At 48.1% G+C, this 12,536-nt stretch overlaps 1 protein-coding gene across 1 annotated transcript; it reads right to left on the bottom strand.

Annotated features, from left to right (window-relative positions):
- Window positions 1–5,008: 5,008 nt before the first annotated feature.
- On the bottom strand, window positions 5,009–12,530 carry RAD51 (RAD51 recombinase). The gene is made up of 10 exons (XM_015632354.1): window positions 12,489–12,530; window positions 11,497–11,606; window positions 10,959–11,096; window positions 10,441–10,558; window positions 9,851–9,942; window positions 9,100–9,194; window positions 8,126–8,239; window positions 7,671–7,800; window positions 6,255–6,376; window positions 5,009–6,006 (listed from the first exon to the last, which is right to left on the bottom strand). Exons 2-10 carry the CDS (start codon window positions 11,581–11,583, stop codon window positions 5,883–5,885), a joined length of 1,020 nt encoding a protein of 339 aa, XP_015487840.1. The 5' UTR covers window positions 11,584–11,606; window positions 12,489–12,530; the 3' UTR covers window positions 5,009–5,882.
- Between the last annotated feature and the right edge of the window lie 6 nt (window positions 12,531–12,536).

The raw sequence follows: 12,536 nt of genomic DNA, 5'->3' as shown, positions 1-12,536 counted from the left end.
GCTCCCAACCTTGGCAGTGCTGCTCCCTGGAATAGTTTTTATTTGAATTTACATGAATTCCCCACTGGAATCCCAGTCACAGCCCCCCAGATCAATGTGCAGTTGAAGGTCTTACACCCTGACCAGGACAATTTCCTGTTTCTAGGCATGGAAAATGGGGGAAAACTCAGACTGGACTGGAGCCAGAATCCAGAATGGGGGAGTGAGGCAGCGAGCTCAGCCCAGGCTGGGGTTGGCACAGGGGGTGTTCCCCGTTGGATGGAACCCGTGTGGAACAGATCCTGCTTTTCCTTTGTCCAAGGTCCGATGGCAAAGGATTGGATTCACGGCCCACTCACAAGTGGGGCCTGGAGTGAAAATGGTTCTGTTAAAATTAGGCAAAGAATGCAATAAGAAAAAATGGGCATCCTTTTTATGTATGAAAAAAGTAGAGAAAAAATGTTGAAAAGGGGCATTTTTATTTGATGCCACCTTTCATTTTTTGGAGATAAAAACCTACAGTGAGCAATCAGAAGCTTGGAAGCCAGGAGCCTTTGACATCCACAGAAAATTTCCATTTTCTCGTCTCTTTCAGGACAGGAAAAACCACTTAACTCGTCCCATCTCTGCCCAAAGCTTTGGTGTTTGAGCAGCCAAACCCAACGGTTTCTGGCCCCACTGCCCCCTGGTCGTGCCCGAGGTGTGGAGTGAGTCCCCAGTTATCCCCACTCCCCTTCCCAGTTAAGCCCAGCACATCCCAAAGGCTCTTATGGGAATATTTATCCTTTACTTCCCTTTGTGATAACTTAATCTCCATCCTGCCATGAGCCATTCCTCGATTCCTTCTGGAGCAAACCCCATGGCAGAGGCAGTTTGCAAAGGAGCCCAGAGCTGTGTTTGGAGCAGGGAGAGCTGAGAGCTGCATCTGCCTGTGCTGCCCCAACCTGGCAGCATCCACATGGAACAGCCTGGGGAGATGGGATCAGGTGGAACAAAATCCCTTCATGGAAGAGGTTTTCTCCTGTGCAGATCAGGCATGGGGCAGGCAGTGAACTTTGGAAATCAGCTGATTTCCCCCAGGAAGCATCACTCACATCAGCATGAATGACATGATCTGCACCCACTGCTCAGGATTCGCCCAGCCAAAATCAAGAGTAAGGGTTGGTTTGGTTTGAGAACTTAAAATAACTTTGAAAGAGATCACCTTTTTCTTCTTCCTTTCTTTCAGATGCTGGAATTGCCTCTGTGGATGTGAGCTGCAGAGAACTGCCAGGCCTCAGTGGCCGTGAGTTTGTGTTCTCACTGGGAAACTGGAAATAATTATTAATTAATTAATTGCAGAAATGTTTTCTGAAACCTTTCCCCTTTGCTGGTAGATCTTCTCATTCTGTCTTTGAACTTACAGCTGTTCCCTGCTGTCATTTGTCCTGCCTGAACTCCTCACAGGAAAACCTGGCATAACTTAGAGGGGACAGAGGTGACATTTTTAGCTGAAAACCTGGAGTAATTGAGAGGAGTCACAAGAACTGTTTGTAGGAAGATATGAGGGGATGTCCAGGGCAGCGAGGTGGCATTTTTGAGGGGAAAACTGAGATGATGTTTAGGGGAGAGAGTGCCCATTTTTGGGGAAGAAAAGAGTTAATCAATATTGTACAGGAAGGAGAATTTTGGGGGTACAACTCAATATAATCTGTAGGGATTAATACAGAATGAATATTAATATAATGAATATTTTGGAGTAAAAACGAGGTACTCAGTAGTAGACAAGTTAGGAAAATTTTGGAGACAAAACTTGAGAAAATCTCAAAAGCAGAGAATGAACAATGAGGGAAAAATGGGGTGATGAGTACTGAGCTTGTAGGGAAAATTATGTGGATAAATCAGAGCTGATCTCTAGAGGAGAGCATGAACATATTGAAGTAACATGAGGGAATCAGTCATGGACAGATGGGGAAATTTTGGGGGACAAAAATAATATGAAATAATCTGTAGGAAGGAGATTTTGATGTAAAAAATGAGGTCATCAGTAGTAGACACATGGAAAAATTTGTGGCAAATCTTGAGAGAAGCTACGTGGTAAAAAATAAATATATTGAAGGGAAAATGAGAGAATCAGTAGTGAACAGGTAGGGGAATTTTAGGGGGAAAAACAAAATAATCTAAAGGTTGAGAATGAATATTTTAAGGTAAAATGAGGTAATTAACTGGGGACAGGTAAGGAAAATTTTGGGGTAAAATTGGAGTAAATCTCTAGGGAAAAGTGAACAGTGACATAAACTGAGGACGTCACTGGGGGTAGACAAAGAAATTTTTGGCGTAAAACTTGGAAAGATCTGTAGGGCTGAGAATTAACACATTGAGGTAGAAATGAGGTGATCAGGAGTGGACCAGCTAGGGAGAATTTGGGGGGAGAACCCTGAGCTAATATGTAAGAAGGTGATGTGTTTTTGAGAAAAACTGATGTGATATGTAGGGGAGAGAATTTGGGGATAAAACAGACATAACTTGTGTGCTTTTGGTTTTAAAATCTAGTTAGTAGACAGGGGACAAACCAGACATTTTGGTAGTAAAATCTGAGTTAATCTGTGGGTGAAAGAATGAATATTTTGAGTTTAAAAGGAGGTAATCAGTATTGGGCAGGTAAGGAAAATTGAGGGGGTAAAATGTGAGATTATCTCTTGGAAAGAGCAGGAACATCCTGAGGTAAAATTGCTGTGGACAGGTGGGTAAATCTGGGGGGTAAGACTTGAGGGAATATTTTGAGGTAAAAATGAGGTACTCAGTGGTGGAGAGGTAGGGAAAGTTTCAGGGGTAAAACTTGAGGTGATCTGTAGCAGAGAGAATGCACTTCATGGGGTAAACTGAGATAATCAGTTATAGACAGGTAGGGAAATTATTGGGGGGTAAAAATTGAAAGCATCCATCAGGTAAGGAGTGAAAATATTGAGGTGAAAATGAGGAAATAGGTAGTGGAGAGGTAGGGAAAATTTTGGAGGTAAAGGTTGTGGTAATTGCCAGAGTAAAGAAAGAATGCTTTATTGTAAAAAAATGAGGGAAACAGAAGGGGACAGACAGGGAATACTGGGGAGGGAATGTGAAATAATCCCCAGGGAACAGAATGAACATCATGAGGTAAACTGAGGTAATCACTTGTGGACAGGTAATGAAAATTTTGGGCACAGAAACTGCTATTTTCTCCAGGATGGAGAATTAGTGTTTTGAGGTAAAAAACGAGGTAACTAGTAGTGAACAGGTAGGGAAGACCTTGAGGGGTAAAACTTGGAATAATTTTAGAAGTATTTTGGAGAAGATATCTGATATAATTTGTAGGGGACAAAATGAACATTAAGTGGATGAGACAGACAAAACCTGTGTGGTTCTCACTTTTAAAAATAGGTAATACATAGATGACAAAAAGCTGGTTGCTGGGATTGATAATTCCATACATTTGGCTGCTGAAATTTCGCAGCCCAGGGGCTTTGGTTGACAGGGCAGCACAAAGATTGTTCTGTGTGGTGGCCAGATCTGGGGTTCAGCTTTGCTAGTTAAGATGAATTATAGCTATAGCCCTGAATTCCCTGCTGAACTCCTGCTGGAATAACCTTACAGTGCCTCATGCAGCATGGATATTCCCATACAGAGCTGCCTATTTAACACCAGCTGGGCCAGGAACCAGCAGAAGTTCCAAGGAAGCTCAGTGGAATGGAGACAAGGACAGGTTTATATTCCATAGAATTTGCTATTTCTAACCCTCATCCCCCAGCCCAATGTCCCTGGGGGGCACCTGACAGAGTTCCCTGGAATTCAGCAGATTCCACCCCCCTGAGCACGGGCTCCAGTTGATGTTTTAAAGCAGAAGGCGGTGGCCAGACGCACTCCCAGCCCGTGCTGAGGGAGCCCCTGTGCCCACGGGAGAACATCTCTCCCTGCAGAAGCTGAGTTCATTCCAGAGTCTCAGGAGTGGCCTCTGGAAGTCCTTTTCCCTGAGGAAAGCGATGCAGATCCCTGCCTTCAAGGCACCTGCAGTGTGGCCCACCTGTGAAAGCTTTCTATTGGTTCTGCAGTTCCAGCTGGCTCCCTGAAAATGTCCAAATGTAATCCAAACAAATTTGTCTGATTGTAACCTGTTATTTTAGGGCATCTCCGAGGGCATTGCTTGGGATTTAATTTCTGTGAGGGAAATTCCCTTGGCTGTAACACTGCTGATGGAGGATGTCCCCAGGCTGGAAGGGAAGGGATTGGGGGTGGCTGGGACAGATCTGGTGGGTGTGGGCCCTCCCTACTCCCCCCTGGACTCCCTCCTGAGGAGGGGGCCCTCCCTGACCCCCAGCCTGGTACCCACAACACCAGAGGAATCTTTTTGGAACTTTTTATTCAGTCTAGGCAGATAATTCTCATAGAGAAACCCCAAAAATAAAGGATACGGGGTCGGGCCAGGCAGTGTTCTGCTTTAAATTAAAATGCATTGGGGAAAAATAAATCTGTGGAACAGCTCACTCACCCTACTGGACCGGGTTCTGTGTGATCAGCTGTGATTCCTGCTGTTCACATGGGATTTGCAGCCTGTGAGACTCCAATGAAATGCCAGGTTCTGAGCACAAGAGAACATAATGGCAAACCTCTCTGGATCAGGCAGTGTACCAAGGGTCTGGCAGTGCCCAGCTTTCCTGGCTGTAATTTGGGGGGGGGTCCCAGCACAGCCCCCCCAGCACATCCCGCTGCTTCCTTGAGTCTCCTTTAACCAGGATCCTTTTTTGGAGTGGGGGCACCCAAACCCAGCAGAACTGGCTTTAATCAGTTTTGGGGGAATCTCCCCTCTCCCCTCCTCACCCAATTCCCACTGCCAAAACCCAGCCTGAGGCTCAGCTCCCCATCCCCTCAATCTCTCCAAGGAACTCCACTTGAATTTCCCAATCCAGCAGGGTAGGAGTGCTGTTCTCCTCACTTTGTAGCTTAATTGCAGTAACTGTTTAAGAAATAATTAAAAGAAATTGAAAGAACAAAGAGACAATAAATAAGAACTGCCAGCTCCAACCAAGGGGCGCTCAAGCCACTTCTCAATGATTTGCTTTAATTAACCAATGTAAATGAAGCAATTAAGATCACATCAACCCATTATTCTTTTTAATCGAGTTCTAGAGAAATACTGCAGAATAGAAAAGAACCTTTTTAACCCCCAAAGCTCTTCTAGGAGTCCCACAGGGCAGGGCTGCACTTTACCCCCAAACAGAGAACTGGGAGAAAAAACAAACCCAGACTGAGATTCCTGGGAGATTGGTGCAGCTTCTGCCAGCCAGAATCCTTGGTCTGAACACACAGCTGTAAATCCCAGGAACCTGGGACATCATCAATATCCTCAGGGGACTTTTTACTAAAAGCAGATTTCCACAGAGAACTAATGAAATACAGAAAATGAAATGGAAATGTAAAGGAACAGCTCCCTCGAGCCAGGAGGTTGCAGCATCCAAAGAAAATGAACAGAAAGGTTATGGATTGGGACCACCACCAATCCCAAATTCCTCATGTAGAATACGACTCTTTTTTGGTTTATAAATCACTTTTTAGTGGACAAACCCTTCAGTTTTGCTTCCAATTCACCAAGTTCCCAACTGTGGCCACCAAGACTCTGCTGCACCATGTGCACGGTGGGATCCAGGGAAACACACAGGGTATGGTCCTCTGGGAATGTTGCTGAGGAAGCACAGGGACCTCAGCTGTGCCTGCAGCCCAGAGGGAGATCTCTTCCCAACAGCTCCGGCTGTGCTCGGTGTGTCCCGATGGTTCCCACACTGACACACCACAGCTTCCTCTGCCTGCTGCCTTGGGAAGTATCCCTAAGGTGCCACCAGGAACGGAGCCTCTTACAGACACAGTCTTGGGATTCAGGGGAAGAGAAGGAGTTTTCATTCTTTAGCATCTCCCACTCCATCGGCATTGATAGCAAACATGGCTTCAGCCTCGGGAAGACACGGAGAGTCATAGATTTTACAGATCCTGGTCTCACCTCGGCCTTTCCGCAGGTACAGCCTGACAGGGAGAGGGAAGGAAACAGGTCAGGATGGACAGCCTGCTCCCAGAAAATCATCCTAATCCATAAAGGGGTAAACAGAGCTGTAGGAACTTCCTGAGATGTTCATTTCCCTGCAGACTGAGGCCCCAGAGTGGTGCTGAACTGAAGCACAGACTATGGAAACCCTGGAAGTAAAAGCTACTCAGCCAATTCCATAAAACATTCCCAACCCAGGCTCCTGGGATACGACCAACTCTTGTCTCACCTGGTGGTGGAAGCATGAGCGATGATATTGCCTCCAATGGGCTTTTTGGGATCTGCAGCAAACATGGCAGCTCCATCCACCTGTGCCACCACCTGGTTCGTGATGACAACAGCCACTCCAAACTGCAGGAGAAACAGCCCAAAGCCAATTATTTCTCACAATCGGAACAGAAAAGCAGGGAAAAGGACACAGGAGCACTCCTGGTGACCATAACTGTGGGATCCAGCCTCTCCAAACCAATGGAAGCAGAGGTGGAGACAAAGCCCTTGGGACCAAATTGCTGGGGTTTGTAAGAAAACCACTGAGTTTTACTTTGGCAATCATATTGGGTTTGTATGACCAGGATTTGGTAGCAGGGGGCACAGAGGTGGCTTCTGTGAGAAGCTGCTGGAAGCTTCCACCATGTCTGGCAGAGCCAATCCCAGGATGGCTCCAAAAGGGACATGCTGCTGGCCAAGGCTGGGCCAATTAGAAATGGTGGCAGTGCCTCTGTAGTAACAGATGTAAGAAAAAATCAAAACAAAACTTGTGGTGCAGCTTCAATTCCAGCTGGAAAAGAGTAGGAGTGAGAATATGAGGAGAACAAGATGCAGACACCAAAGGCAGTGAAGAAGGAGGGGGAGGAGGTGCTCCAGGCACCAGAGTTGAGATTCCTCTGCAGGGCGTGGTAAGGACCGTGGTGAGGACCATGGTGATCCTCCCTGCAGCCCATGGGGATCCACAGGGGATGCAGAGATCCACTGGCAGCACGTGAAGGAACCCCATGCTGGAAAGGGTGGATGCCTGGAGGAGGATCCAGAGGGAGATCCAGTGGAGAGAGGGGCCCTGTGTCCAGTCTGGAGCAGCCTGTCCTTGAAGGACTGACCCATGGAAGAGTGACCCACACTGCAGCAGCTCAAGGGGCACTGTTGCCTGTGGGATGGACTCAGATTGCAGCAGTTCACAGGGAGCTGCTGCTTGTGAGATGGAGCCACATCAGAGAAGTTTGTGGAGACCTGTCTCCTATGGGAAAGACCCCATGGTACAGCAGGGGAAGGACTCTTCTCCCTCAGCAGTGGGAGAAGCCTTGGGTGGATGAACTGACCAAACCCCCCATTCCCATCTCACTGTGCCACTGGCACAGGAGGTAGAGCTGAGAAAGACGGAGAAGTGATGGCAAAGTGTTTTTAAGAGCTTATTTTACTTCTCATTATCCTGCTCTGAGTTTGTTAGTAATGAAGTCACTTCAAATCTCTAAGTTGAGCCTGTTTTTCCCTTGATGGTAATTGATGAGTGTTTTCTCCCCGTCCTTAACTCACAACTCTCCATTACATTTTCTCTCCTCTGTCCAATTGCAGAGGGTGAGTGAGTTGCATTCATGGGTGCCTGATGTTTGGCCAGCATCAACCCACGACACAAAGCCCAGCCAATGCTCACCTCGTCCGCCAGGCGCAGCAGCATCCGCAGGAACCTGGCCAGGTGCATCTGCCTGGCGGAGAGCTCCCCCCTTCCCGAGTAATCCGTGCGGTACAGGGCTGTGGCACTGTCCACGATCAGCAGCGCGTACCTGGGAAAGGGCAGGCAGGGCTGTAATTCTCAGTTCCAATCCCAAACTGCCTGCACAGCTCTCCTGGGAGCTTGGAAATCATCAGTACTGTTTCTAACCACAGTTCTAAACTGAGCTTCCAAGTCGCTCCTCAGGCTGGCACTGAGGAACCATGAATTCCCTGTGTTTGTACAGCCACATCAGCTGAAGCCAGTTGCTGGCACCCAGAATTCCAGCAGCAAGAGGTGCTGCTGACACCTGACTGCCCATGGAGCCAGCTGGATCCTGGGAGAAGCCAAAAGCTAATCCAATGTGTAAACAAAATCCATTAAATCAGTGTAATTACCGTGATTCAGCCATCATGGCCGAAGCCTGGTACAGCAGCTGCGTCTGGTGGTCGGTGTTAAAGCCCCGAGCATAGGCCACGTTGTCCAGGACATCGCTGCCAGACAGGCCATACCTGCAAAATCAGGGAAAATAAAGGGATGGACCTTGAGTGACAACTTCATCCACAGCAGTTAGCCAGGAGCTTTGCCAAAGGACTGGAAGAAAAACTCACATCCCCAGCAGAGATAAAAACAGAGGGAAAAATACAACCCATGGTGATGAAAAGAGAAGGGAATGACCAGAACCATTTGAAGTGGATAAGAAGAAACGGCCTCAGGTGATACCAGGGAAGGTTTAGGCTGGATATTGAGAAGTCTCTTAGAGGAAAGGTTGTCCAGCCCTGGCACAGCTGCCCAGGGCAGTGGTGGAGGCCCCATCCCTGGAGGGATTTAAAGCCATGTGGATGTGGCACCTGGGGACATGGGACAGTGGTGGCCTCAGCAGCACCAGGGAGTGGTTGGGCACGGGGATCTCCCAGGGCTCCTCCAACCTGAACCATTCCACGATTCCAAGGACTCTGTACACAGCCAGCACAGACACACCTGTGCCTGCTGCAAACATCCTTTCACTTCCTCTCCTTCGCTTGGCTGCCAAATATTCCCTGGCGACAGGGAACATGGGAGCAGTCCTTGCTGCAGGAGGAGCAGGATTAGATCAAATTCCCTTCAGAAAGAGCGAACAGGATCCAGCCAGTCCTGTCCCCAGCTGCTCGGGAAGCTCCCAGTCCCTTCCAGTAGCAAAAGAGAGGGAAATCACCTCGTGCCAAGGGACAATGACACGAGAGCTGTGGGGGGTGAGTGGCAGGGACAGGAGAGGAACGGCAACACCAGAGCTTTCCAAAGGGAACACCTGCCAAATCAACCTCTAGGACCTGTGGAAAATGTTTTCCAAGTGAGTTGTGAGTCCATTTATTCCTGTCTTCCACTCACAGACCTTTCAGCCACGGCCAGGAGCCGCTCTGGACGGAAGGTCCCCTCTGTGTCGATGTACATGGCTTTTCCCTCACCGCCCCCACGGTCTATGGGGAGCTGAAGGAGAAAGAAAGGAATAAAGCATCCATAAATACAGAAGACATTGCCACATGCCCTCATTAAGCTCATACAATAAATAACATCCCAAGTTATTGTGACTGCAGTCCCATTTAGCTGGGAAAAGTGAGAGGAAAGATCCCTGGTCCCCATCGCTGACACCTTCCTTTTGTAGTACCTGTCACCCTGGAGTGCCAGGACAAGGGGGAATGGCTTCCCACTAACACAGGGCATGGATAAATGGGATATTGGGAAGAAATTCTTCCCTGGGAAAGTGCTGAAGCCCTGCCCAGTGAAGCTGTGCCTGCCCCTGTATCCCTGGAAGTGTCCAAGACCAGGATGGATGGGGCTTGGAGCAAGCTGGGATACTGGAAGGTGTCCCTGCCCATGGAACTGGATGAGCTTTAAGGTCCCTTCCCACCCAAACCATTCCAGCATTCCATGACTCCACACAAGATGACAGGTGCTCAGCTTTGATCTGGGAAGTTTAGGGAGTCAACTGAATGATCAAATTAAATCCAAGCCTCTAATATTTTAGGAAATAGCAACTTCTAGACAGTAATAACAAATAGAAAGTCAAAGAAAGTGCCCAAATTAGCAAATATCCCAAGGCTGTGGGGTCTGAATATTGGATTGTAATGAGGTGAACCCCCCACCTGACAGGTGACGGCCAACGTGTGACACAGCTGCGTCTTCCCAGTACGGAATTCCCCGAATAATTCTGTTATGGACCCTGTTTCTATTCCTCCTGAAGGGAAAACAACAGTAATAATTATTAATAAACATTACATTTACAGAGACTCAGTTAAACACTGAATTTGGCTGAAAGTTGCAAAACTAAGAGGAAAAACTGCTTGTCATCATAAGGTTTGCTCGTGCTGTGGTTAGGAAGTTCATGGGTATTTTTGAAGATGCTGCAGAGTTGAAATTACTTCTTTTCATGTTTGCATTACCAGAGGAATGGGGAGATGGTGATACCTGGTTTTGTTTTCCCTAAATGCATCAGGGACTTAAATAAACCAGAAACATCCAAAAATTGAGCACTCTGGGTCTTGCACCATGACTAAAAAGTCTAAAAGGTATTTCTGCAGCTTCTAAAATAAGAGAAATTATTCAAGAACAGTCCTAGAAGTTTTTCATCCAACCAGGACTTGCCTTACCTGGTTCTGTGCAAGGATCCCACTATGGGAAAACCCCACCCCAATAACTGAGGTTAAGCAGGAAAGAGAAATAATAAAATGCTGACCTTGAAGCAGCTTATCCAGCTCTTTGGAGCCAGTGGTGATCTGGATGATCTCCGACCGCCGCTGGTGGAATTCTGTGGCTGTGGTGAAGCCCATGGGAACCAGTTTGGCTGCCTCAGCCTGAGGGAAAACCCAAGCAAGCAGTGCCAGGGAAGTTCATGCTGTTTGTTAATCCCCCAGTAATTAGTATTTTCTGCCTTGTGAAGAGGTGCCTGTATCATTCCATGCACATTTTGCAGACCTTGAACTAGTTGGTGCCTCTGAAAAGAACTTAAATTCTGCTCCGAGAAAAAGCTCCAACATCCCTTTTTTTGTGTTTTATGGAAATATCCTCCCCGTGTCCCCCACCTGTTCAGTTCAGTCCTGTCCTGGTTGTTTTGCCTTTTCTTATCACAAGTCATGTCACACCTCTTATCACCCTTACTGCCCTTTGGAAACCTTCCAAATTCACCACAATGCTTTCAGCCAGCAGAAATCAACCTGTGGAATAGCTCAGGTTAAAGTTCCAGAACACCCTTACCAAGATTTTGTCGGCTTTGGCTTCGCTAATGCCTTTAATGTTCAGCAGCTCCTTCTTCGGTGCATAAGCCACAGCCTCCACTGTGTGAAATCCAGCTTCTTCCAGCTTCTTCACATCATTGGCATTTATGCCACATTGCTGGGAGGGAGGAAGAATGTCACATGTTGGTATTTTTGGGTATTTCTGGGTTTTTTGTTTGGTTGATTTTTTTTTAACAGAACACAAGTAAGAATTTAGCAACAGCGTTTTCAGTTTCACCTTGCTTTAAAATAAAAAGGTTTAGGTTGGATATTAATAAGGAATTCTTCCCTGTGGAGGTGGTGAAGCCCTGGTGGAGAGCCTGGAAATGCTCAAGTCCAGGATGGATGGGGTTTGGAGTAAGCTGGGATAGTGAAAGGTGTCACTGACCATGGCAGGGGATGGAATGGGATGAGCTTTTAAGGCTCCTTCCAAACCAAACCATCAAAGGATTCCATTTCAGGAAAAAGAGCAGCAAGTCTATCTATGGAACACTTCCTAGAGGTAATGCCTTACCTACCTCCAACCTGGATATGAGCTGTGGCCCAAAGCTCTCCTCCTCTGCTGATGTGTCTGCGCTGGCCTCGAGCTGCATCTGCATGGCCATGGCAGCGAGGGACCAGGACACCCCTGGAAGGAACCGAACATTTCAGTGTTCCCTTTCAGCAATACATCATGTGGCACATGAATCAGAATCATGGAGTTATTAAAGCTGGAAAAGCCCTCTGAACTGGCCCCTGATTTTGGGGTTGGGCTGTGCCCCAGACCTTGCCCTCAGGACTGCCACAAACACCTTGGAAAAGGCTGGAAGACCCTGCAGAGGACCTGTACCACCCCTGGGACTGCTGAACAGGATGGCAAGCAGGAACTGTCATGGATAGGATACTGATGAATACAAGGGAATTCACACTTTGGATAAGATACAATTTGAATATTATAATGACAGGACAAGGGGGAATGGATTCAAACTGACAGAGGGGAAATATACATTGAATACTGGGAAGAAATTCTTTCCTATGAGAGTGCTGAGGCTTTGGCACGGAGAAGATGGATCCCTGGATCCATCTGAGAACTCTGGAGATAACCAAGGCCAGGTTGGACGGGGCCTGGAGCAAGCTGGGATAGTGGAAGGTTTCTCCGTCCATGGCAGAGGGTGGGACTTCATAGCCAATCCGGCATTCCACGATCCCAAATTTAACGGGGGCCCGGCCAGCAGCACCTCCCATGTACGATCTGGAACTCCTCGGATTCCCCATGCCGTGTGCCCCCCCATTTTGCTCAACTCTAGCCCTTTCTTTAACGCCCCTCACGGCTCCCCGACAGGTGACGGCCTTCCCACCCCTCCCCCGCCCTTCAGGCTCCCGCGGCCGCTCCCCGCATCGAGGAGGCGCGGGGGGAGCCCCGAGAGGATTGGAGGGGGGAGGTCCTGTGCCTCTCGGTCCGTCCGGCCCGCCTCAGCCCGTGCCCATCCCTGTTCCCGTCCCTGTCCCTGTCCCCGTGTCCGTCCCTCACCGCCGCCCCGCTCCGGCCGTTCGGGCGCTCCCGCCGCCGCCTCACGTG

Source organism: Parus major, chromosome 5 (assembly GCF_001522545.3).
Source record: "Parus major isolate Abel chromosome 5, Parus_major1.1, whole genome shotgun sequence".
NCBI lineage: Eukaryota > Metazoa > Chordata > Aves > Passeriformes > Paridae > Parus > Parus major.
This window is presented reverse-complemented; position numbering and strand designations above follow the sequence as displayed.

What these genes read in the sequence shown, in the direction of transcription:
- RAD51 (XM_015632354.1), bottom strand. Translation starts at nt 11,583, where the DNA reads ATGGCCATGCAGATGCAGCTCGAGGCCAGCGCAGACACATCAGCAGAG. An exon ending in AGCTCATATCCAGGTTGGAG is followed by an intron (nt 11,097 to 11,496) that starts GTAGGTAAGGCA and finishes CCTCCCTCCCAG; the next exon opens with CAATGTGGCATAAATGCCAA. An exon ending in GCTCATGCTTCCACCACCAG is followed by an intron (nt 6,007 to 6,254) that starts GTGAGACAAGAG and finishes TCTCCCTGTCAG; the next exon opens with GCTGTACCTGCGGAAAGGCC.